This window comes from Gopherus evgoodei, chromosome 2 (assembly GCF_007399415.2).
Source record: "Gopherus evgoodei ecotype Sinaloan lineage chromosome 2, rGopEvg1_v1.p, whole genome shotgun sequence".
NCBI lineage: Eukaryota > Metazoa > Chordata > Testudines > Testudinidae > Gopherus > Gopherus evgoodei.
The window spans coordinates 150386369-150403333 of record NC_044323.1 but is presented as its reverse complement, the minus strand read 5'-3'; the positions used below and the strand labels follow the sequence as shown (position 1 = coordinate 150403333).

Sequence of the window (16965 nt, the reverse complement as noted above, 5' to 3'; positions counted from 1 at the left end):
CAGTTGGAATTCATATGAATTATTGGAGTGACAGCTGCTTTTAAGAATGGGGCTATTTAATTGGGTGTTATTAATCATGCATATTCTTATTTATCACTCAGTGCTTTCCATCTAAGCTCCTTACCAAAAAGCAGGATTATTCTCCCCGTTTCCCAGGTGCAGAAAGTGACTTGCTCAAGATCACCCAGTGAGTTAATGATGGAGATGGGACCTACTCCAGTGTCCTAAGCCCTGGATTACCCTGCCTCTCTATCATGCATGTATCTAGGGCCTTCTGTCTTCAAAATACCCACTGCAACTCTGGGTGAGCCGTGAGCACTACACCCATTTTCATGGACACAATCAAATAATTCACCCACGATAGCTTATGCTCCAATACTTCTTTTAGTCTATAAGGTGCCACAGAACCCTTTGTCGCTTTTTACTCAAATAGTTAATTCATTATCATTAGGAGTCTTTAAATCACGACTGGATACCTTTCAAGAAGACTGAGAATATAGTCTTGACTTTTCCCTGAACTCCCCTGCCTGTCCATCTCCTTATGTAGTGTCTTGTATTATAATTAGACCATCAGTTTTTTGTCCTGGGTTTGTACAGCACCTAGCGCAATGGGGTCCTGGTCCATGATGAGGACTCCTAGGCGCTCTGTTGATACAAATCATGGAATAGGACTCGGTAGTGTTCTCTTACACAGAGGGGAAGGATAACCCCCATCCACTTCAGAAATCACTGCATGAAATTCCCTGGGCTATGTTGCATGGAATAATGATATCATAATAATAGCTTATCATTATCTGGCCTTAGACTCTGTAGGTAGGAAACGCCATTAGAACTGAGGAGTTCATGGCTTCTAGCCCAGGATTCAGACCACTGGGCCTTGTCTCTCCTAGCCTGGCTAAAATAGCATTTATTCTTAACCTCGCACACATCAGCAGTGGGTTAGCATTGCGTTGACTGTTGCCAGCCGCCTTGCATGCTGCCAAGAGATCTAAAAGCATGTGAACACAGAGATTTAAGAGAAAATCCACCAAGCTCACTCAGCGATGGAGCAAGCAGTCAGGAGGGCAAGTGTGTGCTCTCCTCCTCCCTGCCCCCCCTCGCACGGCTATAGGGAATGCATTAGAGTCACTCAGGCAGAACAATTCAAAGGGAATGAACTGGCTCTCTCGGTAATTAAAAACTTCCTGTGCTGCTGAAACTTCTGTCCGCATCTCTGGGTGACATGCCACAGCCAAAGGCCTAAGATTACTCTGATGCAGCTGCTCAATAGTGGAGCTTGTCTCAACTGTTCTTTTTTCCCCTTGACACTTAGCGGGAAACAAAGTTAATTTGTTATGACAGGAGCATTAGGCTTTGCTCTGGAGGCTCGAGCCATAAAGAATGCAAGAAAGGGAAGCCTCAGGGCTTGTCTACATCAGAAAGTTGCAGCGCTGGTGAGGGAGTTACAGCGCTGCAACTTAGGAGGTGTACACATCTGCAGGGCACCACCAGCGCTGCAACTCCCTGTTTGCAGCGCTGGCCGTACTCCCGTTTTGTCTCGGGTGTAGAGGATCCAGCGCTGGTGATCCAGCACTGGTAATCAAGTATAGACACTTACCAGCGCTTTTCTTGACCTCCGTGGAATAAGCAGGTATCCCAGCATACCTGAGGAAGCCTCTGGTAATCAAGCTGGTCTCCTTCCCCGGCTTGCTCTCGCATTCCCCGAACCCCGAGCAAGCAGGTCTCCTTCCCTGAGGTTTGCTGGGTGGTTCCGGGAACGCGAGAGCAAACCGCGGCGAAGCTGGTCTCCTTTCCCGGTTTGCTCTCTCGTTCCCCGAACCCCCGAGCAAGCAGGTCTCCTTCCCTGCGGTTTGCAGGGTGGTTCGGGGAACGCGAGAGCAAACCGCGGCGAAGCTGGTCTCCTTTCCCGGTTTGCTCTCACGTTCCTCGAACCCCCCTTGAAGCCGCCCAACAGCGCTGCAGTGTGGCCACATCTAACACCACTTGCAGCGCTGGTTGCTGTAAGTGTGGCCACTCTGCAGCGCTGGCCCTATACAGCTGTACTAATACAGCTGTAACAGCCAGCGCTGCAAAATTTTAGATGTAGACATGGCCTGAGACCGAGAGAGAGCGCAAAACTCTTAAGAAACTTTCTCTCTCTCTCTCTCTTTTTATCTCAGAGTTTCGCTTTCTTTCTGAGATCGAGAGAGAAAATGTTGGGGGGAGGGGAATCCCAGAATAGCTGAATAGAAAGAGAGCCCAGAAACAGATTTGAATTTGATGGGTGAACTCACATATCACAGTATGAAAAAAAATCATTTATAACACAGAAACATTGGGCCAATTTGTACAGCTCCAATCAGGCAAAACTCCCAGTGACGTCAATGGAAGTCTTGTCTGAGCAACGACCTCTTGTTTCGGCTCAATGTCTGGAGGAAAACAAAGCATAGAAAAGGGGGCGACAAAATTTCCCCCTGTGCTAGAGACCAGGGTTTCTTGTTTCTTACAGGGCTGTATTGCTGGTAGAAGGTGCTGGCTTGACAGCTCTGGACACTGAAGTCCTATGTTTAACTGCAGCTGGCACAGTACAAAGCAAGCTTCTCAACATTCCTCCCTGAGCTGGAGGTAGGACGGTTCAAACTCCATGACCTTGGCTTCTCCACTTAAGCCACCAGTGTCATGTGATGGAAAGGGCAATTGTACCAGTATTTCTTATGATATGGACACTTGTGCACTGGGATTGGGCTGCACCAAACTCATTTCACATAGGCCACCAAGCAGCAGTCATCAGGTGGTGGTAACTACCAGTCACTTCCCAACCTGGGCTGGATTCTAGCTCGTGACTTGGAAGTTAAATGCTCTGTATCCACTTCTCAGTCCCCTGAGCCATCCACTGGCGCAAAGCCAGAATTTCTCACTGACATGGTGGAACCTTCCTGATCCAGGACCTTGCCCCCTAGAACCTAAAGGAAACACAGAGTGTCACCATATGCGTACAATGTCTTGTCACATTTCTTCCCCAGCGGATCCAAAGAGTTAAGAAGTTCAGTCCATAAATACTTACCTGGGGATAGCTGAGGAATCTTTAATCTAGCAGGTAAAGGCAGGACAAGATCCAATGGCTGGAAGTTGGAGCTAGATAAATTCAAGTTAGAAGTAAAGAACAGATTTGTAACTGTGTGGCAATTACCATTGGAACAACTTCCCTGTCGAATGGGGTGGATTCTCCATCACTTGATGTCTTTTTAAACAAAATTGGATGTCCCTTTCAGAAAAAAATATACGCTCTAGCTCAACCACAAATATGTGCGTGGTGCAGGAGATGAAATTCTCTGGCCTGTGTTTTGCAGGAGGGCAGACCAGAGGGACATCATGGTCCCTTCTGGCCTTGAATTCAGTGGATGAAATGTTGGCCCTTCTGTAACGGATGTCAAAATTCCCATTGATTTAAATGGGACCAGGATTTCACCCTCTGAATCTAGCTAGTGGTTGTATCCATTGATTACCAAAGTCGAGAGTGTGCTTTCCATTCGTTACATTTGCCAGTTGTTCCATATTTCAAGCCCTCTTTGTTGAGGAAACTTGGCCTAAATTGCTTATTGTCTTGGCTTTCCCTGCTCCTCAATGAGCCTCTTGTTTCTGAATGAGTTGTTCCCTCAAACGGCTTATTGTCCTCAAAATGTCCTTTTCGCTACAGGATCTAAGATACGCATGTTGGTCCCCTCCTCCACCCTTACCCTCCTTTCTGTTTCTCCAAAGCTTTGTGGGTTAGGAGTGACTAATCTTGCTACCCCAAAAATGCTGAATCACTTTTGCTTGCCATCAAAATTACCCCTTTAGCCTTTGCAGCATCTTTCCTAGAAAACTAGAGCCGGGGGGTGCTGCTCAGGCTGCCCGAATGGACTGCTACAACTGCACTTTTGGCAACAAAGAACTCTTCTGCAATCGCTACAGCACGAGATGCCCAGCGAGGTCTTCCCAAGTTGATTGTTCAGCATGAGCAAAACGGAAGAGAAATCAAAGATTGTTTCCCCAACAGGCGGCCAGGTTTGATTCAATAACTGATCTGAGACTCCACCTAAAATTCAAACCTGAGCCCACAAAACATTTTGGAGAAAGAAACAAATTCCATTTTCTTGATTTGGTTCCTAGCTCTGGCTGAAGCTGAGTTTGAAAGGACCAAATTATCACAAGCAAAGCTGCCATTTTCGTATTTCTTGCCGGATAGGTATATCTCAGTATCAGTTCCTTGCCATTGGTGTGCTCTACCTGTGGCATTCAATGGTTTAGTCTCCTGAAGTCTGTAGTACTTTGGTTTTATTCTGGTGGCTGGGCTTGGTGTGCAGGTGGTGGTCTGTGCTATACAGGAGGTGAGAGGTATGATCTGGTGGTCCCTTCTGACCTTGAACTCTGTGACTCTATGGCTGTAACCAGTACATATTCACCAGAAAGCTCATTCTCACAAGGTTCCAGGAGCATTTTCGAAGCTGGATTGGTGTGAGAACCATCCACAGTTGCCCAGGGTTAAATGAACTCTTTTTATCTCCTCACTTTAGTGTCTCCAGCTGCTGAACGCCTTCGTTACATCCTGGGTGAAGACGATGACCCTCCAAACCCCACCCTGTTCACTGAGATGGACACACTGCAGCACGATGGGGAAGAAATGGAGTGGAAAGAATCTGCCAGGTAAGGAGAGGACACCTTACCAGCGCTGGTGGTTCAATAGGTAATGTTGTTATGCATGTGTTGTGGTAGCACTTCAAAGCCCCAATCATGGACCACCACCCCCCATTGTGCTAGGTGCTGTACAAACACAGAACAGAATGATGGTCCCTGCCCCGTACAGCTTCCAGTCTAGGTCAGCGCTGACTTAGTGCCCCCAGCAGAGAGTTAGGAGATACTGTGCTGCTGGAGGTAGCATTGATGATTCAGTAGATGGCTTTTTTTTCCCCAGAGTTAGTACTCAGTTGGTTGTCCCCTGCCTGCAGATAGGGTCCCAGAATATCCCACCGTTGTTCCCACTAGTTCAGCTACATGAGTGGCAATACTGATGAGAGCCTTAGGGCAGATGGCTCCAGGAAGTCTCTCACATTTTAAGCACCATTTCCTCTAAGCCAGCTCAGAGCAGGTATAGATGACACAATGGTAAGTCTTGTATACATTAGCACTCCCAATAATGGCAAATTGTAAGGGGAGAAAAAATAAGAGTGTAGACAAGGCAATATGTAAACTATTGCATAGTGTAACTCTGTACTGGTGAGCAGTTATCACGTTCCCCCCCAGAGGGGGTTGCATTTCTGTGCTGGATGAAGCGATTCTGCTATATTCATAGTTAGTAAAGCACTGAAGTAGCTATAGAAATGCAGTAAGTTGTTATAATCGCAAGTAAGATGATGCAAAAGAAAAGTCACAAATTGCTTGTGACCACAGTGAAGTTAGACAGGGTGCTTTCATAGGACATATCTGGTGACTTCATGACCATGGTGATGCTGAGACCGAACACACTGGCTAAATCTATTAATCGATCCTCAAATTGCAACATGTGATTGGGTTTGAAATTGATTAGGAAACAGCAAGTATGGGCCAGTTCATTGCTTGACCATGCAAAGTGACACAAATCCTGAAAGAGGAACAATGTAAAACATGGTGACTAGAAACATAGCTGTTTCTTGGAGCCCACTCCAGAGCTGAAAAACTGCAGTTGCCTGTGGAATGGAGTCTTGAGCAGGCACAGATCTAGCCATTTCGCCTCTCCAAGCACGGCGGCACGCACTGGGGGGCACTCTGCCGGTCGCCGGGAGGGCGGCAGGCGGCTCCGGTGGACCTCCCGCAGGCATGCCCTCCGCAGGCAAGTCTGCGGGAGGTCCACCAGAGCCGCGGGACTGGCGACCAGCAGAGCCCCCCCCCGTGGCATGCCACCCCTAACATGCGCTTGGCGTGCTGGGGCCTGGAACTGCCCCCGGTCTTGAATCTTGCAATATTTGGTGTATTTCTTAAAGCCCCAGCACCTGGAGGAATGTGATTAGGTGAGAATCTCAATGATCATTTGTATTTTTTTTTAAGTAAGTTTCTAGTCCTTGAGTGGTAAGGGGCCTAATGTGGGTTGCTCCAATTGAAGACAAGTTGAAGAAGGCTTGGTTATGTTGGTATGGGCATATCTGGCAGAGACCAGAGAGCTGTTGTTGTGATTGTTGACGATGAACAAGAGGGAGACCAAAGACTAGGTACATGGACCAAATATCAGCAGATCTCAGAGGGACCGATCTTCATGACAATCTTGTGTATGATCATGAGTTTTGGAACAAAGTTATAAAAGTCGCTGACTTCAAATAAGGAAGTGGCAAGAAAGAAGAAGTGGTGGAGAAAAATAGCACACACTACAGGCTCTGCCACCAGACAGCAAATAAAAAGACCCCAGTATGTATTGTTTTATTACCCTGTGTCTGGGCAAGGCTGCAATTACAAATAGAGCTGGGTGAATTTTTTTATTTATATTTATTTTTTGCTAAATAGTTTATTCACCGAAAAATGCAGTTTCGAGTGAATAGCTGAGATTCTCAACTTAAACCGTTCGCAAATTTAAGTCAAATTCAGCAAATAGTTTTGGCCACAGAAAAAAGAGGAGAGGGATTCCAAAAATGTATAAACAGAACATTTCAACTTTTTGTTTCAAAATAACATTTTGTATGGAAATTTAGCTAGATTTAACTTTTTAAAAAAACTTTTAAAAAAATTAAACATTTGTTGTTTTTTTCCAAATCAAAACATTGTATTCGACCTGAAAATCTCCCCCGCCTCCCACCAGTGTATCATTTCAGCAAGAAAAACCAAAAGGTTGTCATTTCAGGCTGACCTAAAAGGAACATTTTTTTGGACTTTTTCATTTTGACAATTAAACTGGAAAATCAATTCTTTGCCCAGCTCTACTTCTGACCCATGTGATAAGCAGCAGTCGCAGCCCGTGCTTGGTGGATGGCTTCAGTTTCATTCCTCCAGCCTCTGCCTCTGTGCTTGGATCATGAGTGGATTTAGGAATCAAAGCCATTACTATTGCTGGTAACCTGTGAAATAAAGGTTCAGTCGAATGAAACTTCATTGGCATCACATGGAGTTGGCATAGATAACACTGTATGGAACTGGCATAGCATAAGCATGGAACTGATATACAGCTGACAGCATGGCAAAGAAAATTGGTGCAAAATGCTACCAGATTAGATTGGTAGCATTCGACACCCTTTGTTTTACACTCTTTGGAAATGATACCACCACATGTCAAGACAGTGGAAAAATCAAGCCCAATCTGTCTAATATTTCTGCATTTTCCCTTTTCATGGGCATCCAAAGAGTTAACACGCCCCACTGTTCCAGATCTCAAAAAAAAGGAAAAAGAAAAGACCCAAAACTTTTAATAAAAGTATTAGAGGAACCACAAATAGTGTTCGTTTTGTGGAATTATGAGCTTAACCGAGTAAAAAATCTCAAATCCATGTGGAATTTTCTCTTCCTAGCGTAAGTTTTGTAAGCATTATTAGGTGTTTTGTTTTTTTCCCCCAGTGAGCTTCATTCTTTGAAAAAGGAGTCACTGTTGCGCCAGGGATTTAGGTGGCTTTTTGAGCTCAGCTGAGCCCTTTCTCTATTGTAACACAAAGGGATTTGTGTGTGTTCATGCCATTTCGAATGGGATTGATGGGGTGAGGTCAGGCAGTTAATAAAACAGATTTTTATTAATTCTGTCTATCTCACCCACGTGCACCAGTGGCATCCCACTTGTGCCACATAATGACCTTGTCTAATGTGCGCTTGGGGGCCAGCACCAAGGGATGTGCTTGCTCTCTGACACCCAGGGATTTACATGTGCAGCTCCTGGAACAATGAGATGGGTACACGGTGTCCTACTGACCCCTTTGTTTCTGTACCAAATAGTGTGGTGCCTCTCATGCATCGAAGTGCCATGCGGAAGTGGGTGGTCCAGAACTCATGGGTTCAAATCCATGCTCTGCCCCAGACAGCCCATGTGACCTTGGGACTTAGGAGCCTAACCCATATTGATTTAAATGGGAGATAAAAGCCTGAACATCTTTAAGGATCAGGGCCCATGTGCCGTAATTTGCCATCTGTAAAATGAAGATAATAGCACGCCCCTGCTTCCCAGGGATGTGGTGAGGATAAATATATTAAAGACTGTGACATTCTCCAGTACTATGGTTTGGGGACTATATGATCTCTATCTACCTAAGATAGATAAAGGTTAGTGGGTAACGGTCAGATCTACCCACCACCATGAAAAAGTTCACCTTGCGGAAACCTGGTGGCTTTTAAAACTGATAGTTTCTTGCCATGAACACAGGGGGGATTTTTTGCCTGCAAAGACTTACTGGATTCAAGGTGCAGAAGGAAATCACAGTTAGTTTAATGGTTCTGAGTGTTAAAGTTCTTGAACTACTGGGCAAGTGATTGTGTTCCCAGCTCTAGACAGAGAGTGGGGTCTAGTGGTTAGATGGGTAGAATGGGTATCAGAACTCTGGGGTTCTGTTCCCAGCTCTGGGGAGGGAGGGTGGTCTAGTGGTTAGAGAAGGGGGACTGGGAGTCAAGACAGAGGCTCTTGCCACTGACTTGCTGTGTGACGCTTAAGCAAGATACTTCCTTTTCCTGTTCCTCAGCATCTGTAACCTCAAGTAGGATTAGATAACAGATTTTACCTCAGTTTGGCACTGGTATGAGTGCTGCTGGAGTCCTGTGTCCAGTTCTGCTGTCCACGATTCAAGAAGGATGTTGACAAACTGGAGAGGGTTCAGAGAAGAGCCACAAGAATGAATAAAAGTTTCAAAAAACTGCCTTATAGTGACAGCCTCAATAAATTGAGCTTCTTGAGTCTAATGGATGACTTGATCACAGTTTATGGGTTTGCCTACATGGAATATTAGTCCGTACTACAGGGGAGTAGATTCTAAAGCACACCAGCATGTTGCGCACTAACTGGTGTTGTGGACTTGTCTGGCATTCACTAAAAGTTCCCTAATGCATGTTAACATAGTACAGTTTGAAATAGGACCACATTATTGTGCACTAGAGAACTTTTACTGCACGCCAGTAGGGTCCACATGGGTCAGCACACAATCTAGTGCCCCTCTATTGCAGACAATGGCACCATATTGACAAATCCTATAAGTACCTACATGAGGAACAAATATTTGGCAGTGGGCTCTTCAATCTAGTAGACAAAGATATAACATCATCCAATGGTTGGAAGCTGAAGCTAGACAAACGGGAAATATGGTTTAAAATTTCAATAGTGAGAGCAATTAAGCACTGGAACAATTTACCAAGAGTTGTGGATTTTCCATCGGTGTCAATTTTAAAATGAAGATGAAAAGCTCTGGTCTAGGAATTATTTTGGGAAACTTTCATGGCATGAGTTAGGCAGGAAGTCGGACAATGGTCCGTTCTGATCTTGGAAACTATTAATGTAGGGCATCGTCCCTATCTTAAAAGGTGAAGCTTGTTTCATTAATGTTTAGAAAGCTGTACGAGATCTTTGGATGAAAAGTACTTGGAAGCACAATGTGTTTTCATCACTATTAGGCTGATTCTGCAATGGGCTAAGTCCATCAACTTCCTTTATCTTCAGTGGGAACTGGTGTCACTTAGAACCTGGCCCAGCCTGGCAGGATCCAGCCCTGTCCCATCAGTGAGGATCCAAAGAAACTACATGCGTGTGAAGCATTAGACGCTGTCGAGGCTGTTTGGGCAACAGATTTAGTTAGCTTTTAGTCTGTTTTTTGGAGCAAGTGATTTCCCAAAGCACCTAAGTGAGCTGGAGCACAAGTCCCACTGACTTTCAATGAAACTTGTTCTCCTGACTCACTTGAATAATTTGGAAAATCCCTCCCTAGGGTGGTATTTCATTTTTTCCCCTTAGTCTTCCTGTCTGCACACTAAATTGGCTCTGTATGGGTCTGTCTACACTGCACACTAAGCCAGGACTCTGACTCAGGTTTGAGTCCAAGCCCCTGCTTCCGTCCACACACAGATCAGTCTGACTCAGGCCAGCAGGGACTCTGGCCCCAGGTCCTAGGATCCTACTAAGAGGGGGTAGGTCAGAGCCCAAGTCCCACTCTGACTTGGATCCAATCCCTGTCGCTGTGCAGTGTGGACACAAGTCAAGTCGCAGACCCAAGTCAGAAGGTCTGCGTCACGCAGTATAGGCACGTTAGCACAATTGTGAAACCCGGGTCCAGCACTTGTAAACCCAGGCTTACAATGCAGTGTGGATGCCCCAGTATGGGCAGTGTAGACATATCCTAAGTGTTTGAGTTGTTAGCAGAAGCGTGATTGCACTAAGCTGTGACCCCAGGGCTGCTAGGTGTCTGCTGAAAGTGGTTTAACCGTTTGGAGACTGGGCATATGTAATCTACATCCTAAGCATTCATTTTGTTGCCAGCCTGGATTAAACACCAGCATTCTACAGGTTAATGTTCCTAATAGATGATGATATTTTTGGTCACTGCTAAGGGAGCCATTTAATTATTTTCCCAAAAGGTTTTATTCCTTTCTATGATAAACCGTTATTCTGTGGGGCTGGGTGTGTGCCAGAATTTAATGCTGTCCAAGGTGCAGGTTACGGAAGGAGTTTGATGGATCTCTTTGCAGACCCTTGAGGCGGCAGGTGTGTTTGCCTGGCCTAAAAGTCATCAGCAAGATTGACACTAATCAGCCCTCCTCAGTAGGGAGGCCAAGGAGTGAACAGGACCTGGAAACTGGACTCCCTCTCACCCAATCAGAGCTGGTTCAGGCACATTAGAGGGGTAGCGCAGGGAGACGGTTACAGTGCTACTGGCTGTGCTGTACCCGCTCTGGAGAGAGAGGGCTTCAGTCTCCAGGGGCAGCCCAGGACTTCATGTGAGCATTTCCACTGCAGGTTTAAAAGCTGTCAAATTGCAGGCCCTGTGTTTCCTCTCTCCTTGGGTCAGGAATTCACAGCCTCTTTAGCTGCGGGGAGCCAGCTCCTTCTCTGCGTGAGCACTACCTGCAAATAAAACCTTGGCAAGCCTAAACAGGAAACTTCATCTTCAGAGCCAAGCAGCTGTCAAGACAGAATGGGCTTGGCTCCGGGAGTCTAACATGGGGAGAAAGCTGACTGCGCAAAAAGGCCAAGGGTGAGGCATTGCATGCTAGATTGCCACGCCTGGGATAATGATGCTCAGAAATTACACTTGCTGTGGTGACAGTGTCTAGTCTGTTTAGGGTTGCCAACTTTCTAATCTCACAAAAACCAAACACTCTAGCTCCACCCCTCCCTGAGGCCCCACCTCTCATTCACTACATTTCCCTATCCCTCGGTGGCTCACTCTCCACACCCTCACTCACTTTCACTGGGCTGGAGGAGGGAGTTGGGGTGCGGGAGGAGGTGAGGGCTCTAACTGGGGGTGTGGGCTCTGGGGTGGGGGATGAGGGGTTCAAGGTGTGGGAGAGGGTTCCAGGCTAGTGGAGGGAGTTGGGGTGTGTAAGGGGGTGAGGGCTATGGCTCGGGGGGTGGGCTCTGGGGTGGGGCTGGGGATGAGGGGTTTGGGGTGCAGGAGGGAGCTCCAGGCTGGGAAGTGGGTCTGAGAGATTGGGAATGTGAGAGAGGGCTGTGGGTTGAGGCAGGGGGGACGGGGGGTGAGGGTGAGGGCTCCGGCTGGGGGTATGGGCTCTGGGGTGGGGCCAGGGATGAGGGGTTTGGGGTGCAGAAGGGGTCTCTGGGTTTAGAAGGCAGCAGCTTGGGGCTCAGGGTTGGGGCATGGATTTACCTTGTGCGGCTTCCAGTCAGTGGCGCAGCGAGGCTAAGACAGACCCTCTGCCTGTCCTGGCATGACGCTGCGCCCCGGAAGCGGCCAGCAGATCCAGCTTCTAGGCAGGGATGTGGGGGCTAGGACGCTCCGCGTGCTGCTCTCACCCCCAGGCACTGCCCCCCCAGCTCCCATTGGCTGTTCCTGGCCAATGGGAGTGCGGAGCCGGTGCTAACTGGGAGGGGCAGCTTTTGGAGCCCCATGGCCCCCCCATCTAGAAGCCGGACCTGGTGATCACTTCTAGGGTGCAGCGTGGTGCCAGGACAGGTAGGGACTAGCCTTCCTTAGAGCCAGAGCACCACTGACCAGACTATTAATGGCCTGGTCGGAGGTGCTGACTGGAGCCTGCAGGGCCCCTTTTCTGCTCGAAAACCGGACCCCTGGTCACACTAAGTCTGTTCAGATCATGAACTGTTTCGGGCAGGGACTATCTTCAGGGTGTGTTTGTACAGCACCTAGCGCAATGGGGCCCTGACCTCTCTTGGGGCCTCGAGGTGCAACAGTCACACAAATTATAAAACAGAATAGGCCAAAGGTAGCAGGAACTCATGCTTCAGTGCAGAGGTCAGGAAGGAATTTTTCTCATAGAAAATTAGGGTTGGAAGAGACCTCAGGGGGTCCTCTAGTTCAACCGCCTGCTCAAAGCAGGACTAATTCCCAACTAAATCATCCCAGCCAGGGCTTTGTCAAGCCTGACCTTAAAAACCTCCAAGGAAGGAGATTCCACCATCTCCCTAGGTACTGGAATCTCACCCATCTCAGTGAGTATTCCATATTGTAATGGGGTGTCGTCTTCCTTGTGAGCAGATCGTCATCTGGTGTAAATTCTCACAGCACCATAGGTAGGATTCTGGACTGCGGGGTGATGAGGACACAAACCTTTTACCTTTGTGATCAGAAGTTGAAATCCTGCCTCCGCTCACAAGCGACAATAATTTTGAGTTGCTCACGCTATTGCCCTTGGGCACATCACAAAATTGTCACATGGTCAGAGGCAGAGGTGGAATAGCCAGGGGGTTGTGGATAAAGACTACAGAGCTACTTGTGTTAGGGAGTCCAGGACTAAAGCAGCAGGGGGTGCTGCACACCAGAATTATGGGTGTCAGCAGAGCTGTCCTGAGGGAGCAGGACAGAAATAGCAGCAGCATGGTGCAGGTCAGCATTAAGAAGCATTGGCAGTGCTGGATGGGGAGGGGCCCGTTTGGGACTCGGGGATATAAGCATTGCTGCGTGAGATCTCATGACTAGACCATACCAGGGTGGTGCAGTTCAGTGCAGAACTGAGGGTCCCAGGACAGGACTGAGGTGCATTGGTCGAGGTCTGTAGCAGTGCTCTTAACAAATCCATTGAGGTTTGCCGGAATAGATAGCGAATGTTCCTCATCTGACACAGTTCCTTAGCCCACCTGACGTGGTTCCCAGCTCTGGACGGTGTATGTGTTAACCCAGCTTCGTTAGAGTTTGATCAGGAGCAGTGTTAGCGAAACCACTTGCGATACCCCTGTCTGCTTTCTGCTGGCATGGTCAGCACTTAGCACTGTGGTAGTTCCTAAAGCCCGAATGGCAGAGCACGCTGTGAGAACACCTACCGAAGCACTTCCGATGGGTGGGTGTGGGCCCGCCCACGTCTAAAGGTCCCTCCCCTCAGCCTCAGGAAAGGAACCACCGGACCCAGGCATCAACTAAGCACAGGGGTGAGAGTAGCCACTGCAATGCGTGTGGGACTGCATGATACTGGGACTGAAAATGGAAACTGGGAGAATGCAAATCTCCAGGTGGCTTCATATCTTGCCATCAGTGGGCTCTTGGCCAGCCTCTGTATGGCAGGCATCTTATTCAGTGACCATAAATCTCTTGGCCAGCACTGATGTAAATAATGTGACTGAGATGTACGTTAATATAGCAACAGCTTTTGTAGCTCTGCTTAAAAGGATACAGAGTGGTCTAGTATTCAGAGCAGGAGATTAGGTGTTAGGACTACTGGGTTCAAATCCTGGTGTGGGGAAGTGTTTCCTAGCAGTTAGAGCAGGGAGGAGTTACTCCTGGTTTGTATTCCCAGCTTTGGGACTGGTATGTATCTAGAGGTTAGTGCAAGAGAGTCATCGCTTGGTTGTAGTGTAGGTGGCGATGTTTGTGTCATAGCATCAGGTTGCTATTTTGTGAAAGACACAGGACAGTGATACGTTGTGAACATTAAAGGAGAGCTAAAGCTGACCTATGGTGAGGGTTTATTAACGAATATCTATGAAGAGTTTGAGATCAGTGGGTGAAAGGAGCTACATTGTAATGGGAAGAAAAATGCAACAAACCAGGACTATTCCTTTTCTGAATAACGAGTCTCACGTTGATGTTCTTTAAAATATTCCTTGAATTTCTCCTAACTAAAGCTCTGCAGTATCTCCTGATGCGGTTCCAGTATAGTGCCCTCTTGGTTATATGTATTTATTTAAAATACTATTCACTGATTCCCTTTCTCTAGTTTTAACAAACACCATTTTGTGTTCATGTAACATTTTTCATTCAAAGCTCTCCAAGTGCCTTCCAAAGGGTGAGTAGTTATTATGGTTGCCCTCTGAAAAGAAGGGAAACTGAGGCACCAGTAAGGCGACCAGATAGCAAGGGTGAAAAATCGGGACAGGGGGTGGGGACTAATTGGCACCGATTTAAGACAAAGCCCCAAATATCAGAACTGTCCCTATAAAATCAGGACATCTGGTCACCCTAAGCACCAGAGAGTTTGAGCTAATTTTTTTTTTTAGGGTTGCTTCAGATTGCTCAGCCAAACTTGAGCCTGATTATCAGAGGCGTTAGATTCCTACAGCTCTCACTGTCTTGGGTGCGCTGCACTTCCTAATGCAGGCAGTGTTGTGTGTCAGGTTTAGCACAGAAAACTGAGGCATCAAGAGGCCATTCGTGGCTTGCCCAGATCACACATTAAATCCATGTTAGAGCTAGGACTAGAAACCGCATGTGCTCGAACCACTACATTACACTGTCTCCTTCTCCTGATGCATTGATAGCCTTTTGTTTCTCAATCTACCTTCACAGTCCATCATACGGCAATAGTAGTACAGAATAGCCACCGTACTTTGTCAATCACTTCCTGCAAAATCTGGGTGAGGTAACAGTAGCCTGTTGCCTTGCCCCGAATCAGACTTGCAGCACCCAGAATCTATTTCCTTTCTTCACTGCTAAATGGGTGAATGCTGCTCTACTCTGTTAACTAGGAGGAATCCTGGGTTCCACGTCTCTCCCCACCCCGCCTTGGTTCTAGAGCAACGAATCCCAGAATCCTAAATGAGCAGCAGAGCTGCAGCGGGAAAGATTATCTAAATTAGTTCTCCCACTGGGAAAAAAACATTGAAGTGTGTCAATCTGCCTCCCCTTTGTAGTTTGGATCTCTAATCCAGGTAAATGCCAACCTAAAGGAGCTACTAGGGAGAAGGAACCACCAGGTAAGTCCCTGACCATAGCTTGGATAATCCAGAGCTGTTTCCAGTATTTCCAGGCATAATTAGCATATACTCTGTTGCTACTTTTTTTTTTAAAGCCCCCTGTTGTCCTCTGTTCTTTCCCTCTGTCCCCACTGCAGTGACATGAGCCAAAATCCAAGTTGTACCAGTTAAAAGCTGCCAAGTTAAGCCCTAGACTGACTAATCCATGAGAATTCATGGAGCTGGGACTCTGGAAACCTGATTTAAAGGAACAGCAGCTTTATTTCCAAAATAAATACAGGCGCGTTGCCGAGAATTACTTGTGCTTAATTGGAGCACGAGTCATATTCCCAGGGAGCCTGCAGAAATCTGCTCTCTTTCATTTATTTGTGTTAGTCTTCATAATGAATGTTAAGAAGCTGATGCAGAACATTAAAAGCAGGACAGTTTAGGGGGTTTTTAAGGGAGGGAGCTTTTTCTAGTGATTGGAGCAGGAAGTCAGGATTCTAGGGTTCTTTTCTTAGGTCTGGTAGAAGAGCATGGTCTAATAGTTGGAGAAGGGACTGGAAGTCAAGATTCTTGTGGTCTGTTCCCAGATCTTAGAAGGGATTGTGGGTCTAGAGGTTGGAGCAGAGGACTGGGAGTGAGAGCTCCTAAGTTCTTTTCTGCCACTGACTCACAGTGTGACATCGGGTTAGCTCAGCATCTCAGTTTAGCCACTGCAAAATGGTATAATAGTGCCATTAGAGTTAATTAACAAATGTCTCTAAAGCGCTTTAATATCCTTGAATGGTGGAGGTGTGTTATAAATGCTGCATCACTGGGGATGAAACTTTGCTTAGTCAGCATGCTGCATTCTCTCATTTGCCATTTCACATTTTCCTGATGCTGAAATCCTTCACACGAATAATGTAGCCAAAATGTAATTAACCCATCACTGAAATGAACAGAGCAGGTTAAGGTTTTGGGAACTCTGATCACTATCAAGCTGATTAAATGAGTTTTCCAGTGTTCTACCACGACAGGTGTACCAGGCCTTTTTTGTCCCATCACCGCCCTGACGCACTCCACCCAAAGGAAAAGCATTGGCTGGGAAAGAGGGGCAATGAGTTAGACCTCGGAACACTGCCACTCAGGTTCTAGTACCTGCAGAGCCAACAAGACTTGGTCCTCCAGGGGCTAGAAGGGGAGTGGGAGGAGGTATTAGCCAATCAGGACCCACCAGGCGATATAAGAAGGCTTGCTTGCTTCGTAGGGGCAGTGCTGGATGAAGCTGGGAGAGGAGGGGAGATCCCCGGCCCTAACCCAGAAACCCAGGTCTGGAACCCCAGGCCCTCAGAACCTAATCATCTAACTGCACCTTCAGCTGAAGGGGTACAATAAACTGGTTTGGGTTTTTTTGGTCTTAAAGTTTAAGGGCTCAGGTGACCAATTTTGGGGGTTGAACTTTAATTGTTAAAGGATGAGCAAAGAGCTCACTGAACCAGACACCTTGCACCAGGCATGCTGTGACACCTGTCCTTTTAGTATTTGTTAGTTGTATGCATAAGCACATTATTATTCCATAGATGCACATGGCACTTCACCGATAAAATGGTTTCCCTGCCTTGAAGACTTTACAGTCTATTTTTTTTCATAGCAGCATAAGTATTATATTGAGAGAGAAAGAGGGGGGGGGAACCTAATCCCAGCAGTGAGATTTACCAACCCATCAGGTTCTGTTC

General features: G+C 46.9%; 1 protein-coding gene across 1 annotated transcript in view; it reads left to right on the top strand.

The window, feature by feature from the left end:
* The window catches only part of SLC4A5 (solute carrier family 4 member 5), a 166107-nt gene that overhangs the window by 63697 nt on the left and 85445 nt on the right, over positions 1 to 16965 (top strand). The window contains exon 5 of the mRNA XM_030551928.1: positions 4536 to 4665. Within this exon, the coding sequence (XP_030407788.1) occupies positions 4536 to 4665 (130 nt within the window). The remainder of the gene's footprint in view (positions 1 to 4535; positions 4666 to 16965) is intronic.